The following is a 19007-nucleotide window of genomic DNA, read 5'->3' on the forward strand; positions in this document are numbered from 1 at the left end:
CATGGAGTCTCTGTGGTTCAGTGGTAGAGCATCGGAGCGCGGAATCCGAAGGTCTGAGGTTCTATTCCTCATGGGGAATCAGAATTTTTTCTTTTCCTACGCTCGTGACAAGACGAAAAGACATCTTTTTCTAAAATTATTTTCATACTTATTCTAATTAAATCACTAGTACGAAGGGTGAATTTCGTCAGTTTTCTGTTTCCAACGTTTATAAAATCACGCACCCGTTGGCGATAATTACAATGTGTTCTAGGTTCTAAACCAAAAAGTAGAATAAGAAAATGTATCTAGCCCCTGAGTCTCTCTCTCGATCAGGAAACCCATGAACCTCTGTTTATTTACAAGACTCGTACGGTTTCCGTTTGACCATAGTAATTCCAAAGTTCTATCCCTGTTTCCTCTTTCCATCTGCGAATCATATGCTTGCTCGCTGGCTCTCCAGCCACAAAAAAGCGTTTTAATTTCGCGAAGCTAAGGCTCTTGAGATCCTCGTCGTCTAAGGCTTTCAAGTAAAGTGAATGGCTAAATTGTGCGTCAGTAATCGGATGCTTTTGAAGGGTCTCCAAAGCTTTACGGGCGGTCACAAATGCAACATAATGTACAAACGTGCCAGCGCCAACAGACCAGGTCGAGAAGAAACTGACGACGGAGAGAACTGGCCAACCCGTGGGGGAAGCAATCCAAATCAAGTCAGATTCCACGAAATGAGACCTGAAACAAAATGAAATAACAATTGAGGCCCGCTTCAGACTCGTAAACCTTCCAAACAAAACTATTAGCAAAAGGGATATTGCCTTGGAGATAACAGGACGTTCAGGTGTTCAAAGTGTTACGCACTGAAGGGATATTCGTGTTTTGAGAAGAACTTCATTTTTATCTCAGAATGCAAGTACCAAAAACAGTGTTCATGATAACCAGGGAATCTCCATGTCAGGCGTGGCAACTAAGATGCATATACTACGAATAATAAAATGCTCTTTAGAGTGAGTCGCAATTGCAAATTTATTGCTCCATCTGTAAATATGTACGATTAAGGCTGTCGACTTATTAATTTAGTATGCCACAGGCATTCGACTGCTCAGGTATCGCTGTGATCCAAAAACTACCAATTGATTGGTGGCTTAAATACTTTTTAGAATTGCTTTATTGTTTGCGGTTGCACTTTTCCAATTATTTTTTCTTTTTACCATGGTTACAAAAATGATGTAAAAGCATTGGCCATCGACAGATCCTGTTCATTTTCTTCTAGTTTAATTTATCAGTAACTCAACCAACCAAGCTACGTACCTCCTCATTCCACCACTACACAGGCCTGTGCTGGCTTGTGAATGTTCTACCATCTTAGAATTCCCCGTTGTTCCGCTTGTGTGGTATATAATTACAGGATCTGAGCTTTGAGACTTCACGGACTAATGAAAAAGGAAAGGCATGACAAAGCAGCTTATCTCTTGGGATTTCGCGTGGTTTACCTTAAAGTTTGCAGGTACCCATCGATACCCCATGGTAGAGAAGGGTGATTAGAATGAAATTTCTTGCCTGAGAGCAAAATTAAACGCCGGCCAGGCTCGAATTCGGACCTCTCGACCTGAGGTTCAATGCGTTATTTACGAGGTCAGGGCTTGTCCCTGCGCCCTTTTTTAGGTGGGAAGTAGGGGAGACAAACCAGAACACTGTCGCGTGTTCCCCTGTTGAAAGAACATCCGCAGCTTACTTTGCCCCGCAGAGCTATATCAGTCAGAAGGGTACCGTACTGCTACTGAAGTCACTGGCCGAATGCAGGGATAAAATCATGTATGAATCATTCACATACGTGATAATCAGCACTTGCTTTTTGAAAGAGATCTTCAAATAAGAGCCAATCTCTTCGCCTGCAAAATAAAAAGGTCTTTTTTCAACGAGTTATCATTTTGATAGAGATTCATAAGGATATTTCTTGAAGTGAACTGAAAGATCTTTTAAAAACTTGAGGTTACCTTTCTTCATATTTCATTCTGTTGACCAAAATCCTGCTCCGTATATCGACTTCCGCAGAGCAAAAAACCTAGAACAGAGAAGAAGTAACAGATCAACGGTTAACGTTGCCACTTATCGTGAAAAATTAACGCTAGAAAACATACAAGATCCGTTAAAAAAACACAGTGCCAAAATGTTACAATACATCATGTGGAAACTATTACATATCTGATGCAGCGCAGTTTAGTGATACGTGAGGATAACGTTATATTGAGGCAAAGATTTAAAATACAAAAGCTATTTGTCGTGTGAGAAATGTTGTCGAATGATTCCCGAGGCGAAGTCGAACAGTGGAGAAGTCTGAAGTTAAAATACAACTTTTCTTGCGTTGAAATATTTCAGCTGGAGTGTGTGAGATTGGCACACTCAGAGAGGACGCGGTGTTCATGGATGTGTGTTCTATCACCATCGTGGACGACTCACTTAAATCTATTGTTCAGGACTATAACCCTAACGCCAAAAATATGTGTACTGATTCAACCGACTGCTGCTGTGTATATTGCAGACTGATTTGTATCCCAAAGGACCTTAGGTAAGAATTTGACATTCATTTGCTTCAACTGAAGTAGATTAGGGTTTGCTTCTTTCTTAACGGGAACCAAGTAAGCGTAGTTTGTGATTCTACTATTATATGATTACTAACGCTTCTCTTATCATTATTTTATTTTTACCTATATAATATAAAATATAATATCAAAGAGCTTTGACAGATATTTAGCGATAATCGATGGAGTTTAATTCGGTTAAACTGGTATTAAAATTCAGTGAAGTTATAGTCGCACTATCGTCAACCAAAGCTCTATCAAATTATTAGTTTTAGTTCAAAGAAAGAAGCTAGTAGACTTTTAAAATACATTAGTTAATTTTTAAATTATATTTATTCTCACCAGGAGGATATCTTTGTTAGATATCGATGAAGAAACCTCGAGAGCTACCGACAGCCATTTTGTTTTGCACCGAAAGGAAAGGGAGAACAGAAGCTCTGAAATTATATCTAAACGGCGTGAGTCACTTCACTGAAAAATAGTTTTCCAGTGGCTTCCCCCGTGGATGAATAAATATTTACCGACGATGGAACGAAAGAATAAAATTTAATGAATTAGGAATGACGCACCTCATCTACCACATCCAGTAGTTCGTTATTGACCTGATCACAAGGAGCTGCCACCACACACACTGGTTTTGATTTTAACATTCTTCGGTGAAGCTCTTTTGGACCAACATTTGTTGGCATTATTAAGAATACACTACCTGGAAATGAATATAAAATTCATTAACTTTGAACTGCATTACGTTTAAGCTCCAATTTGTTTGCGCTATAGTGTATAATCTAAAAAGTGTCACAAAAACAATCTTTGTCTATTTTGGTTATATATGCTGAACGTTTGAATGAGGCAGCAGTTACAGTGACATTTCACTGTTGAAGGATTGGTAATGTAAGAAAATACATTAAAGGGTGTTTTGATCAATCGGTTCCTTCAGCGATTTCTAAAAATTTCTTTGATGTGTTTACAAGTGATGAAAAAATCGGGCGACTTGATTTTTATTTCGGGCGACATGACTCAGGCTACGAGCGAGATAACTTCCGGGCGACTTGACCGTAAACCACTAGGCTGAGTATCTCCTTTCAAAACTTCCCTCAATAAAACGCTGAAGATAACCCCTCCTCCTCTCGTTTTTCAATTTTGTGTCCCTGTTCCTCTTAAACCATTAATAGTAACGGGTCCACTTCAATGTACTTGTCTGTTCCTCTTAAACCATTAATAGTAACGGGTCCACTTCAATGTAAGTGTCTATCTTTGAAGAAAAAGCTGTATTCAGTACCTGTTCTCAAACAGGCCGCCTGTATCAGCCAATATTCTGGAATTGCTGGTAATATCACCATCACACGATCTCCTGGTTTGACGTCAGCCTCATTAGACAGAAGATTAGCAACTCTCAAAACAAGAGAAAAATTATTCATTAATATCAGAGTGAAGCGAGTTTGGAATTTGTACGCATATAACCTTTTTGAAAACATAACAAGGAAGATGTAAAATTAAGTGATCCTCAGTCACATCTTGTTTCCATTTTGCAATATTAGCTTGATACATTCACTGACATTTATTTAAAGCAAAAAATATTTCAGTCATAAATATCAATTCAGAGGCCGACATTATCCAAGTTTGAACTTGCCTTACAGTTCGTCGCTCCGTCATTAGTTTAAATTAAAATGCCTTAGTCATTCCGGCTCCTAATCAATTATGATGAATTAGACATAGCACTGAAGATTTTACGTTTTCTATTCAATGACAATTATAGATGCTGTCTTAACTCTTTTGAAAGTATTTACAGGTCTCTGCAAATTAAGATTATGGCTGCTCTTTGTAAATTGCATACAGAAGGATGTGTCTTACTTTTTAGAGTTCACAGCAACATCTCCAAAAGTCCACTTAACCTCGTTACCAGCACCATCAATCCACCACAGAGCTGGATGATCACTTTGTTTTTTGCCCTCCTATGAGAACATGAAAGATACCCGAATTCAGGAGCGTAATATGGGAAACCATCCGCTGTTTAAGAAATGAGCCTAAAACGGAACGTTGTTCGGACCTCAGAGAGAGGCCGAAATCGAACCTACAGAATCTAAAAACATATATACGTCTATATCCTCACAGTTTGGAGAAACTTTCTACGGCTGAACAGGAATCGTATAACACTCATAGTGACAAAAGAAGCAGATTCAAAATCAAATTAAATATTATTTTCATCGCTACTCTAATTATTATTAGTAGGTGTATAGTCATTATCACTATTGTCTTTATTTTTATTTCAATTATCATCAAAAATGTTTTTTTCATTCGGTGTATTGACAGAGGGCCAAAGCTTTGTCCGTGAAGACGTACGAGACAGGTTATTTGAAACGAAACTCGTTTAAAAGAAACTAAACATGAATATTCTGTCAACTTATTTTGTTCAGAATGTTCTGCCTCTCTGACTGAAGGATAGAAACTTATGATTTTTTATCAACCGGGTTTTGTATGTGGTAATCTAATCAGTAGACATCAGAAAAAAAGAAATGACAATGTCAATAATTTTAGTCTGTCACACGTGGTTCGACCAACATCATTTCGCTTTTCAGTTTTCGAATCTGTGCAATTTTTGTTTGCCTGTTTTTTTTACGTTGTTGTTTTTGCAACATTTTTAGATACCCATGAAGCGAAAAATAAATAATTTATCATCCATCAAGTTTCTATTATCATCCTACGTCTGGGACTTGAGGACATAACAAACCATAACAACAGGACTCTGCGCTTTCTCGAGCGTTCGTATGCACCACACAGAGTACCTTTAAATTGTGGGTTAGACGATTTCTTTCAATCTGAGAATGAATTTCGATTATTTCAAGAAGTGTAACAAGTTATTTGAATGCGACTTCCTCGTACACAAACAAATCTTTAGTTTATCAGATACCTTGATAACAACCCTTGAACTAAAAAAGCTTAGAGATAAGGCCATCGACACATGTACACTTTCATACATACTCATGTAGATGGGTATACTAAAAAACCAGATTTCAACGTAGAAAGTTTCGTGAAAAACCATTTATTACCTAGAATCATTGCAATAAGACTACGACAAACATTGGTTAAAATAAGATTTTAGTCAGTATTTACAGTTCTATGATAAACTGAGAAAAATAATTCTCTTTGAAGCTATTCAATGAGTGTCGACAAAATTATCTTCTCTATAAACATTTCTACTTACCTTTTCTTTTTGTGCCCACTCGTCTATAACGTCAGCAAAGTTGAAATAATCTGGAACACAAAAACCTTTTGTTCCTCTAATCCCCAGAAAATCCATCTCAACGTCAGCCTTGAATGCACTGTCTGTTTAAAAAATATTCAATGCAGCTGTTAACATTGGCAATAGAAGCAGCTGCAGCCATAGCAGTAGAAGTAGTAGTAACAGTTGTATCAGTAGCAATAGTAGTAGTTGTAGTTGTAGTTGTGGTAGTAGAAGTAGTAGTAGTAGTAGTCGTAGAAGCAGTAGTAGTAAAGGTGGTAGTAGTAGCAGCAGAAGTAGTAGTAGTAGTAGTAGTAGTAGTAGTAGTAGTAGTAGTAGTAGTAGTAGTAGTAGTAGTAGTAACAGTAGTAGTAGTGGTAGTAGTAGAAGTAGTAGTCACAATAGTAGCAGAAGCAGTAGTAGTAGTAGTAGTTGTAACAGTAGTAGCAGTAGTAGTAGTACAAGTAGTAGTGGTAGTGGCAGTAGCGGTAGTAGCAATAGTAACAGTAGTAGCAGTCGTGGTGGTGGTAGCGGAGCCACCAGTGCGCACAGCGTAACCCCATAATGATAGGAAGTAATAATAACCCGAGGGAGTAGGTAATGCGCAGCCATGATTGGATACCCCATTTATCAGTTTATAATTCGTCAACCATTTCTGTAACCTGCTTGGCCTTTTCTTTTGAATTAATTGAGTCACACCCTCAGAATTTCATCAGTAATTAATTATGGTAATTGAACTGAGTGGAGTGCAATTTGGGCTGAAATCATTCTTGTGATTTCAAAATCGAACGAAATCACAAGTATGATTTCAGACCAAAATTGCACGGCACAAGGTTCAATTACCACTTTATTACATCCATTTTGAAATTGCCCAAATACAGGAATTGGTCAATTCAAATATTTTATTGATGCAGTACTGAGCTAGTTTGAAATTAAATTCATCCATTTTGGGGGGGAAAAACAAGAGTTTTGGAAACAAAGCTTGCAAAATTTGCCACATGATACCCTTTGCCTTTCATTTTCCTACGATTAGATTGGTTACTTTATACAAGCCTTGAAATCTGATTGGTTGTTTTTTTTTGTGTAGCCTCCTCATTGGCTGGGAAAATGATGCGATTTAAAGCAAAAAATGGTGCAACTCGTGAATAAATCGCACCAATTAGAGCCAATCAGATTACAGGGACCACCAGTGATTTCAAAATGGGTGTAATAAAGAACCATAAATTCGTATGTGTAGCACAAGTGCAGCACTTTCCGTGCGAAACTATACTTAACTGACTCTCGATAAATTGGCCTGGCATACCTCGTTGACTATTTTATTATTTTGTTTCCCCAAAAGCCCGCCATATGACTCTGGAGGTACTGAACTTGATATATTTGATACACAAGGCACCCTTCAAGGAGGAAGGTTAGAATAAAATTGCTTTTACGACCGTACATTGCACCCGGTTTACATATGTAGGTAATTGCTCAAAAAATACCTATTTTAGCTGTATTTAGAAGCATAGAAATGTAGGTAATATGCCTCTGCTTTATTTTATCGAGAGGGGTTTCTTTTCATGTAACATATATCCATTCCTTTAATTTCCTTCCTAAACTGCCTGCAAATGATTGAATTTTACGTTTTAATTCAAGTGTGAGAAGATAAAACGGAAGTGTTAAAGAGTTCTCTTTTCCATATGCATTTCCTGAATCTTTAATTATATTGCCCTGGTTTTTTCACAAAGCCTCTTTTATGTCTTTGTGTGCTATCTAATGATTAAAATCTCAGTGCATAGATATGCTATATTTTAGTAGTTGTTTTTTTTTAATTCTATCTTTTAGTTTTTGACATTTACTATTTTAAAATTCATAAATGGCATTCCCTTTTAATCCTTGTAAAGAGGTATCACACATTTCTTTAACTAAAATCTGAATCATGAAGTCAACTTAATTTCAATTACTTCGAAGCTTCATTCTACATTAGAACACTTTACTGGAATATAATGTTACATTTATATGCTATCTTTCTGTAATGATTAAATTATACTTAGGCTTTGAAACAAAAAATGTGATAAGAATCTTATCTTATGAAACACTTACAATGGAAAAACCTGTTTCTCCATTATAAGTGTTTTTAAAGCAATACTAATTTTCATGGGTAATGTTTTTCTTTGAAAGCGGAGATACAGAAGTTTTCAAAGCAACTAGAAATAAGCTGTTTGCAAGTAATGAAAAGAAAATTGAAAGTGCACTTGATTCTTCTCAGATGTCAGCTGGTAAAAGATACGTACTGAAAATAGATGACCATAAGAAAAAGTACACATCGTCAAAAAAGTCACACCGAAGTGGTGATTGATTTGAGATATTCAGAATGATAAAAGAAGGAAAAACACTTTGAAGTTTTTTCCCATTCATCAGCAAGTTAATTAGATTTTAGATTATACATTCAAACCGGGTGAGATTTAATTTATTTATATCATGCTTCATTATGGTTTGTTTACATGGAAAGGTAATTTTTATCATAGCTTTACAGATGTTTTCGTTGCCGTCGCAGTTATCATTCATAACGAAGTTTCATTTAACATAGAACATTTCAAGAACTTTCTTCCTTTCTGTTCAATACTAATTACTATATCCAAAGCACAATTAGAGGAAGCAGGTTCTTAAAAAAACCATAACTTTTGATTCAGGTAATCATTTGAATATGTGAGAAAAAAAAGGAGTGAACTTGAAACTTGAGAACTTGGTAAATACACCTTGGCTTGCAATTCTAACGATTAAATTTTGCTGAGGAAATCAAAATGTTACAGTCATATGCTATGAGATAACTTCAAAAAAAGGCATTTGTGTTGGTAGAACTATGGTAAGTCCAGTACCATCTAATGAGAAAAATTAATGATTTCCTGTAAGCATGAATGTTTGGGAGAAGTTGTGGTGGTAACTGACCCTCATTTTGCTAAGATGCATAGGCTTTGATGATTCTAATGTGTATCTTTTAGCTTTCAAACTTTCAACTTTATATTAATTCCAACTGTTTTCCACGTCCATTTCTCTGTATCTTAAGCCCTCAAAAGTTGAAGCAGGTGAGTCTATAATTTGACTTCCTTTGTTTGGAATGGTGATTATATAATTTTGTTGTGTAAGTAACCACATTGTAACATATAATATTATTATTTAGATTGGGTTAAATACTCAAGCTTTCAATAGTGCATAGTGTTTTTTACCAATGCTCTCACTCAAACTAAACATTGATATAATGAATTGGTCACAAGATATGTGACCACGTAATGCGAAAAGCAAGAATATAAATGCCTTAGCTTTAAAGGTTAAAAAAATGAAATAAGAGAGAGTTGTGCAGACCATATCTAACTTTTTATCCTCCCCTGGATATTTACTCATAACACAGACACTACCAGTTTCATTCACTCTCACTTTTCACTGAACTTGCGGAAAGATGATAACCTCAGTATTTTTTAAATGAAGAAAGGAAAGCTTGCCCTCGTACCACAGATAGTTCTTTTGCGCATGAGCATATTTCTATTTTTAAAGTAATCTCTTAAGTTTAAAATTTATGGCAGACCCAGGGCTTTGGTTTGATGCCAATTCTTGATCATTATTTTCTTGTAAAACAGTGATTTTTCTCATTATCAGTACAAACCTGGTCTAATTTTTACAAGAAGGTTATTGTTCTAGGTAGGCTAACCTTATACACGACTTTCATAATGGCCGCGGTGCGCGAGACTGGTAATTAATTAAACATGAAACCGAGGTCAGAAAGGCCACTCCTAAGGACAACACTGTAAACAAAAAGTCAACTAAGGTTGAATAGGTGATCTGTTTTGACTCGATCCGGTCGAATTATTTACAAGAAGAGAAAATGCCGACTCATTGTTGTGTTCCAGAATGTACGAAGAAATACTACCAGATAGACGATGGGACAAAAGTGTCTTATTTTTAATTTCCGACCGAGAACCCGTTAAGAAGAAATGCCTCTACGCGATAAGAAGAGACGAGGGAAAGCACTTCAAGGTAACCGAAAATACAAAGATACGCTCCCAGCATTTCAGGAAAGGTTATATTAGAAATGTCTTGCGGTCAAAAATGAACTAAGAGATGGAGGTGTCCCTTCTGTGTTTTTATGGATTCGAACATCGCCACGCAAAGGAAAGGAGCCGGCGGAAAGAAACTTGGAACTGACAGCTTCGAAAAGTGAATCACAAAAATTGTCTTCCCCAGCTGTTGTTCTTGAAAAATTATCAAATTAATCGTCAAACGAATTATCAAACGAAATGGTCCCAGATCTACCAGATTGTAACTTAAAAGTCGAAGACGAAACACAAACTAATTTTACCGACCAGGAGGCCTACTTGAGAGAAATTATTGACAACAATAACAACAAGATTCATAAACTCGAACAGGAAATTGAGGAACTTAAGCGCCAACTTCAAGATACCCAGCGGCAACGTGATGCTCTTAATAAAAGATTGTTTAACTTTAAAAACTGTAAGTCAAAAGATTCCAATGCTGCTTTTTATACTGGCTTTCAAAGCTGGGACACTTTAATGGCTGTTTTTGAGTACCTTTATCATTTCCTACTGGCGGTCAAAAACTGACAACATCACTGAGTCTGATAACAGTGAGGGCAGACTACTAACAAAAAAGGGAAGAGCTAGATCTTTAAGGCCCCATGATTAATTTTTTAATAGTCATGTGTAGACTAAGGCAAGGATTCCCAGAGGACCATCTAGCTCAATTATTTAATGTATAAGCATCCACAGTAAGTAGAATATTTTTCACATGGGTCAATTTTATGTTCTTTAAGTTTGGACAAATAAGCATTTGGCCCAGCAGAAAAGTAATTGATACGATACCCGAATCTTTTAAGGGAAGGTACAAATCTACTAGAGTCATAATTGACTGTACTGAGGTTATATGTCAAATGCCAAGCAGCTTGCAGTTGAATTGAGAACTTTTCAGTGCTTACAAAAATCACACAACTTTGAAAGGTTTGGTTGGTATTTCTCCCAGTGGAGCAGTGACATTCAAGTCAACTGTATGCAGGTTCTATCTACGATCAGGAAATTGTGAGATGGAGTGGATTCTTAAGTCTACCATTTGATGACAAAGACTCCATTACAGCAGATAAGGGATTCATAGTTTAGGATTTGTTGCCTTTGGGAGTCAGTTTAAATTTGCCATCCTTTCTTGGAGCATCTTCTCAAATAGCTTTAGAAGATGTGGTAAATTGCAAGTTTACGGATACATGTTGAACCTGCCTTTAACAAGATTAAGAATTTTCACATCTGGGACAGAGTTGTTCCACTACATCAAATGGAAATTGTAAACCAGATGTGGGCAGTGTGTGCATTCTGTTGTAATGCACAACCTAACATAATATTAGTGTGAATATCACATTCACGTGAGGCATGAATGAATTTCTTAACCCATAAATTGCCTTCAAATCTCTTCTCTCCCTAGATTGTAAGGGGCTACAAATTGGGCGTTAACATAAAGACAACATTTTCCCCTCTGTTCTGACTATTTATTGTAAGGTTTACATCATAATTGAGCGACTTCTTTTCTGTCTGTAAAGACCATGTTGCCTATGTTGTGTTTAAATTATCTTTAGTGCAAAATTTTTAAACCAGTTTAGTTAATTTTCCTTTGTATTCTTTAGCATACTTTGAAACAAAGGAGATCAAAAATCAAACTGGTTGGAAAAATTTCAACCCACAACAAATTAAAGCTACAAAACAGTAAGAATTTATTCATCTAAGGTATTAATTCCCAGTCAACAAGTAAATTCACGACAATTAAGAATATTTGAATGTAGAAACATGGTATTACCAATTCCGTTGAAAAAAACAGAGATGTCATAAAATAGCTTTTGCAGGAAAACTGTAGATGACAGGGTCAAGCAGATGTAGCTGTTCACAAGACTTCACAATCACTTTTGTTATTTGCCAGACAACTTCATTTGAAAAGCTTTGCTTAAGCAAACTTAATAAAATGTCCAAAGTAATAAGCAGCTTCTGCCCTTGTTCGGCCTAGAAACCAAGTTTCGTATGCAGTTATGCACTCACTTCACCGCGTCTCCACAACATTTAAGCCAAAATTTAATCTCTGAGATTTTTAACTCCTCAGGTTTTCTTCCAAGAAGAGAAGCGCCAGGTATATCGTTTTCCGTAAGAAATGTCGGATTTTGAAACATTCGAAGTACTCGCCATAGCAAACGAGGAGGGACGCGACGCGACGCGACGCGATAGGTTGGCCTTTCTGACCTCGTTTTCATGCAACTCGATCCAGGACTCTCGCGATGTCCGCCATTATGAAAGTCGTGTACAACTCAGTTGTGAAAATTTCTTAAACCTGTCTTCGTATGAATGTTTGACTCAACTTTACCTCACTAACCTAAACTGAATAAATAAAAACTTGAAATTTATTTGTTGTCCTTTTGAGGTGTGTATCAAAATTATGCAGTTATCGCAAGCTTGAACTACAGATTCATGTGTATGTGTTTTTAACATTAAAACCAGGATTATGACTACTTCGAGTGACTTAACTACGTGCCGAAAAGGTACAGGCAAGTGTTGTAAAACAGTTTGCTTAGCTTTTTCAAGAGTAAACATTTCTTTTTCTAACAATCTTGATTATCCGCCCCATGCTGAGTTCTAATTTTGCGACCAAATTTTATACTCTTTTGATTATTCTTAGATCTCCTAGTATCAGTTAATATTCATGCAAATGAAATAATTACGTGAAATCTTGCAGGTGTATGGCACATTATACTTTCTTCTGATCCTACTAACATCTTATTGTGTGTATGGATTGTTATTTGCTATGAAAGTATTCTCAAAATAAAGTTTGTACACAGCCTACGCATCAAATTTACGTGATAAAATATTACATCCTTCTTAAAACTAGTTTATCAGAGTAAGAATGAGTTACCAAGCACAAGTATGGTTTTTCATGATGATAGTTTCCAGGTTTGAAAAAAATTCACTGCCCAATAAAATCCTCTGTTCCTTTGTCCTGACAGCCCAACCTCATCAAAACATTGGCAACAGGAACTACTGTATCGCTTGTGTATATGGTAACTGCGCAAACGGATTTCACACGCTCAGACGTAGGGTAATCAGACGCGCATATACAATTTTTTTGCGCGCACGGTCGAAATAAATGCGCGACTGATGTGCCTTTGTTTTTCAGTGCATAAGATTCCTTAGTATTGCGTTGTTGTGAAAAACAAAGAAATTGTAGGTTTGAAAAAGCGACGAGTCGACAACGGAAAATTTACCTTGTGGAAAAAGCTATCATATTACACTCACACGTCGCATCGCTTCGTGATGGCTATAAAAGTATTCCAGCTTCCAGTGGATAGTCAAATGAAAAGTTTTTACACATCAATAAAATTTATTGTTGTGTTTCATGTCAACATGTTGCAACAAATACACCTCCCACTAAATTCAGTTATTTGCAAACATGAAAAAATACGAACTAAAACTTTTCAACCTAATTAATATAGCCAATAACAACATTAACTCAACTTTTAAACTAAAGAGAAAACTTGATTGATGTTTGGAATTGATTTCTGTTATAAAAAATTACTTATAGATTGAATCCAGCTATCACCTCAAGTTTTTAATCATGATATTCTCGTTCTAACTTGTCTTCCTTTAAATAAAACTTTCGCAGCGCATGAAACATGTTAGACAAATTTCGAATTTAATAGCAAGAGTTGCTAAGATCATGAATTTAAGATGGCTTAAAGACACCTACATTACATGCCGGTTACAACAGAGATTACTAAATCAAATGACAGAAAAAATCTCAAAAAGACACAGTGTATTTCCAGCCAGAGGATAATCATGGAAGAAAAATATAAGATAAAAAAAAAACATAACAAGTTCGAACACGAGTTTAAAATGACTTTTTTTTTATCAGAGGATGTTGAAACGTTAGGGAAAAACGGTGGGGCAAGTACATCAATTTTGGCTCATTTTCCCAAATCGAAATTATCAATCATGCTCAATAGAATATAATTTAAACTGAAGCTTGATGCCGACATCATGCACTTCATCTGAAGAAGAAAACATTCCCGACCTTCGAAAAATGGTCAAAACATCACGAACAATAACTTGAACTTGGACCATGAAGGTACTACTGGCTAGCATGCGTGTTGATCGCTTTGCAAGTTGTGAGAACATCGTCCCAAGGTTGCAGACCTCGTCAATTCTCCTCCCCCCCCCCCCTCCCCCTCCTCATTACCCGGACTGGTTACTATTAACATTCCCTTGAAGAAACTCTTCTACAGCCAGTGATGAAGAGGTGTATAACAGTTTTCATTACAGTTAAGGGCTGGAAAACAGACTAACAAGAGCTCCTCTTTAAGGTTATGCTAAATCTATATATTATTAAAATAAAGTTCGGATATAACGCGCGCTGTCATTGGTTGAAAGAGCGTGCTGTATGAGAGTATAGAGCATAGAGCTGAGCTACCATGTTCGACCTTTTCCGGGGCCTCTTTTTAGCTTTATTCCGATAATTGAAAGTGAAATTTCGGAGCAAGCGAGCCGGCAAGAAGATAACATACTAGGCGCCGTAATTTACGTTATTAAAACGTGAGCAGATACGAAAATCCTCAAAGGAAAAACAAAATAGACATTCCGAGTTTTAAAGATTGATTCACGCTCAGTTAGATTGCAAGCTTACGTACGAAAATAAAAATCAAACACAGCTAACATTCATATAGTATATAAAGTTCAGTGTTCAAAAACAAAACAGAACAAAACAGAAATGATGAAAAGTATAACCAAACTGGTTTAACTGTGAAAATTCATTCTAATCATGACGGTGTCTAAGCGAATATGATCATGCTGAAGTCCATCGCGGCTCGCTCGTCATGCGATCTCCGGTCATCAGAGTAAAGCAAGCCTCAGAAACTACATCGGCCGCCATTCTAGTGAAAGAATAAGAGCTTATTCTGATATCCTTTCCGATGCGTTGAGTGGAAAGTCACATCTGTCACTGCAGCCGAGTTTTGCCGCGCTGTCATCCCGAGCGATCTTCATGCTCTGGTGAATTCGGCTGTCGTTCACTCAAAAAACACTCGCCTTGAACAGTTTGTTTTCTACCTTGTCATGTGAAAAAAACTCGCGTGTATTTATGAGCCATAACTCGGCTGAAGTTCACTGAACATTTCACTTCAAGATTCTGTATTAGAGACTTAAAAACTTCAGGCAAAACTGTTAAATTCGACCTGCCGAACTATTTTAGTTTGTAACTATCGTAGAATGTGAACTTTGATGGTTTTTTAACTTTGATGGTTTGACACTTTTGACAGCTTTAGTCTTGTACAGCCAATCAGATTATTTGAACCATTCTAACAGGGATTCTGATTGGCTTATGGTAGCGTGCTTTATGAGAGTATAGAGCATGCTGACGACACTATTGTTCGCTTTGGAAATAAAGTTTGTTTTGAAAATTGAAAGAAATGCTTGGGTAATTTAACGGATTCTTTATTATAAAACAAATAGAGAAGCCTTGACTGTGCTCTGTTCTGTTATAAAGCACGCAGAAAGCGGCTAGAGCACGAAAGAAGTAAGAAGAAACACTCGACTACGTCTCGTGTTTCTCCCTACACTTCTTTCGTGCTCTAGCCGCTTCCTGCGTGCTTTATAACAGAACAGAGCACAGTCAAGGCCTCTCTATTTGTTAAGTAGTAGTGGCAGCAGTAGCAGCAGCAGCAATAGTACGTAGTAGTAGTGCTAGTAATAGTAGTAGTAGCGGCTATATTCTTTATCTGAAAACATGACTCGCTATCCACTTTCTCGAAAAAAACCCGGTAAACACGAGCCGCTTTTAATTTTTTTTTGTATTGAGCAAACCACATGCAAATGATGTCAACCAGAACGAGCAAAGGAGCCCGTCACGAAACGTCGCTTTCGACAAATATGTACCTTTTATAGTTAAGAACACAAACTATCTTATCAAAAACTGAGGATTTCAGTAATTGGAAGCGGTTTATGTCCAGAAAATTGAACCTTTGTATCTGGTCTCCAGTCTTACAACTTTCGGTGTCAAATGCTCCAAAAAAACCTTAAGAAACTTCTCCTACCTTGACCCTAAGAGAGAACACCGTTAATTCCATGAATTACTGTTCTTAACTTTGCACATATATGAAGTTAAAATGTGGCTCACCTGCACAAACCGTTCGGACTCAAGTAAAGAAACGTACCGAAATAATCAGACCAGAATCAACATTAGTTATGCAAATAATATACATACAGTGTTGTTTTTTTTTACTTCATTAGCATCTGTCAGCATTCGTGCGTATCCATGAAAGTCATTCGCTGACAGCTCACTTCATTTGGAGATGTGTATGAGTTAAAATAACAAATTCCTTTTAGTTCAATGAAACACTAAATGGCATGATTTGAACGTAGACGTTTCTGAAACGCAATCTGTATTTGCAATATTGGCCAGTCTTAGATGGATATCAGATTAGATAACCACGTGACTTCACAACATGGCGACCATTTTTTAAAACTATTTACGGCGAAAAAAAATTACCGCTGCCCCCATGTAATAGCGCGAGGGGGTAAAATTTCCGCAACAGCCCCATACACATTATGCATTCAGTTCTTGGATAGAGAAAACAATGAAAAAACAATACATTGCCATTGGGACAACAGATTTGTTTTACAATAGCATATGGCTGCGCGGAAATTTTACCGATAGTTTTGTCGTTGAATTGAAAATGTTAGCCAAGACATTTGATTTTTGCGACTGTTTACGGAATAGTTTGATCCGTGATCGTATTGTTCTCGGAATTAAGAACGAGCAGGCTACGATCTTACGTTCTGGAACTCATTAATTATTCGTGAGGTTATCTGCCAATGAAGGAAAAGTATTTCGTCACATGCATGAATCTAGATATTCGATAAAAACACATATCCAGTGATCTGGATATACGTTTTTATTAGATATCTAGATTTATGCATGGCATGAAATGCAAATAAGAAAAACTACACCATAGGTTGATTTGGAGACACTCCTTTAGCAGTTTACTTTCATCTTCACCGCTTTTTGGGACACGAAAACGGTTAACTACATTACTTTCTGTCATAATCAAGCTCCGACTAACCACGGAGCTATAAACTAAATGAGCAAAACTACCATAAATTGAGCATACACTTTGAATTCCTATATTTTCTATATTTTTCCGATATTTCACAGAAAACCTCACGTAGCACCTTTCCCTCCGTAGCGTAATTCAGAACAAATACCTTTGGAATGAAGAAAACAGACAAGATGTGCTCCTTGAACACATAATGGAAGTATAAAAATCAAGACCTGGGATTCAAATAACACCTTTGTATACAACTGGAAAAGATGGAGTTCAAGGGGAGGACACCAAGAATGTAACTGAATTAGGGAATCTCCAGAGAGCAGAGAAGAAAAATTCAGCTTGTCTGTGACTAAGATGTTAAGGGTGCGCTTCAAATTAAGCTCAATAATTTTCAAGGAAGTTTCCTCCATAAAAAAGAAAATTTTCTCTTTGTCTTCAATATTGTGCGTTAAGAACTCAAACAGGATATGGACACTGAGCAGGAACTTTATTGTGGAATATCATGATCATGAAGTTCAGTCACTGTACATTTCCCTCTGCATATTTGAGTCATCGTTCCCATCATTGTTATTGTTACATGACTATGGCATTGCATGGGTGTTAACATGGTTCTTCATTTCACCTAAGTAATGGGTTTAAACTTTAGTTTCTTGCTGTAAAAGCAAGAAATAATCTGACCATTTTCATAATTGCTTCCTCGCTTTCGCTTTATTTGTTATTATAATAAAGTTCGGATATAACGCAGTTGAAAGAGCGTACTCTATGAGAGTATAGAGCATAGAGCTGAGCTAAAGCAGTCACACCATTTGCCAATTGTACTATGTTCGAGCTTTTCCGGGACTTCTTTATAGCTTTATTCCGAAAACTGAAAGTGAAATTTCGGAACTGAAGCGAGCCGGCAAGAAGCAACAGAAGAATCAAACAAAGGTTTGTAAACATACCAGGCGCCGTAATTTACGTTATTAAAACGCGAGCAGATACGAAAATCCTCAAAGGAAAAACAAAATAAACATTCCGAGTTTTAAAGATTTTCACGCTCAGTTAGATTGCAAGCTTAAGAACGGTAGTAAAAATCAAACACAGCTAACACTCGTATAGCATATAAAGTTCAGTGTCCAAGAACAAAACAGAACAAACCAGAAATGATGAAAAATATAACCAAACTGGCATAATTGTTAAAATTCATACTAATCATGACGGTGTCTGAGCGAATATGATCATGCTGAAGTTGTTCCCGGTTCGCTTATCATGGCGATCTTATCATGGCGCCCTTCGAGTGAAAAATAAGAGCCTGCTCTGATATCCTTTCCGATGCGTTGAGTGGAAAGTCACATCAGTCACTGCAGCCGAGTTTTGCGGCCCTGTCATCACGAGCGATCTTCATGCTCCGGTGAATTCGGCTGTCGTTCACTCAAAAAACACTCGCCTTGAACAGTTTGTTTTCTACCTTGTCATGTGAACAAAACTCGCGTGTTTTTATGAGCCATAACTCGGCTGAAGTTTACTGAACATTTCACTTCAAGATTCTGTATTAGAGACTTAAAAACTTCAGGCAAAACTGTTAAATTCGACTTGCCGAACTATTTTAGTTTGTAAACTATCGTAGAATGTGAACTTTGATGGTTTGACATTTTTGACAGCTTTAGTCTTGTACAGCTAATCAGATTATTTGAACCATTCTAACAGGGATTCTGATTGGCTTATGGTAGCGTGCTTTATGAGAGTATAGAGCATGCTGACGACACAGTTGTTCGCTTTGGAAATAAAGTTTGTTTTGAAAATTGAAAGTAATGCTTGGGTAATTTAACGGATTCTTTATTATAAAACAAATAGAGAAGCCTTGACTGTACTCAGTTCTGTTATAAAGCACGTAGGAAGCAGCTAGAGCACGAAAGAAGAGTAGGGAGAAACACGAAACGTAGTCGCTTCCTGCGTGCTTTATAACAGAACAGAGCACAGTCAAGGTTCTCCATTTGTTAATTCGAAAATAATACATCTTCTTGGATGGCTTTGATTGAAGTAGTTTTATGTAATGATTCTTATGTTCTGAACTAGATGATTTTAAACATTGCAAATGGTAATGATTTTGGATATATGAAATTCATATATTTGCAGC

At 36.8% G+C, this 19007-nt stretch overlaps 1 protein-coding gene across 3 annotated transcripts; it reads right to left on the reverse strand.

The window, feature by feature from the left end:
• Positions 1-338: 338 nt before the first annotated feature.
• On the reverse strand, positions 339-16026 carry LOC131786531 (acyl-coenzyme A synthetase ACSM4, mitochondrial). 3 transcript variants are annotated; one of them, XM_066164533.1, is made up of 9 exons: positions 15961-16026; positions 5761-5878; positions 4410-4510; positions 3838-3950; positions 3128-3264; positions 1974-2041; positions 1811-1868; positions 1288-1409; positions 339-711 (listed from the first exon to the last, which is right to left on the reverse strand). In XM_066164533.1, exons 2-9 carry the CDS (start codon positions 5854-5856, stop codon positions 339-341), a joined length of 1068 nt encoding a protein of 355 aa, XP_066020630.1. In that variant the 5' UTR covers positions 5857-5878; positions 15961-16026. The 3 variants fall into 3 exon arrangements, with proteins under 3 accessions (XP_066020630.1, XP_066020631.1, XP_066020632.1); XM_066164534.1 differs by having other exon boundaries at positions 5761-5882; positions 15961-16022; XM_066164535.1 differs by lacking the exon at positions 15961-16026 and adding an exon at positions 7082-7098 and having other exon boundaries at positions 5761-5882.
• Positions 16027-19007: the final 2981 nt, after the last annotated feature.

The sequence above is a fragment of the Pocillopora verrucosa genome, chromosome 3 (assembly GCF_036669915.1).
Source record: "Pocillopora verrucosa isolate sample1 chromosome 3, ASM3666991v2, whole genome shotgun sequence".
NCBI lineage: Eukaryota > Metazoa > Cnidaria > Anthozoa > Scleractinia > Pocilloporidae > Pocillopora > Pocillopora verrucosa.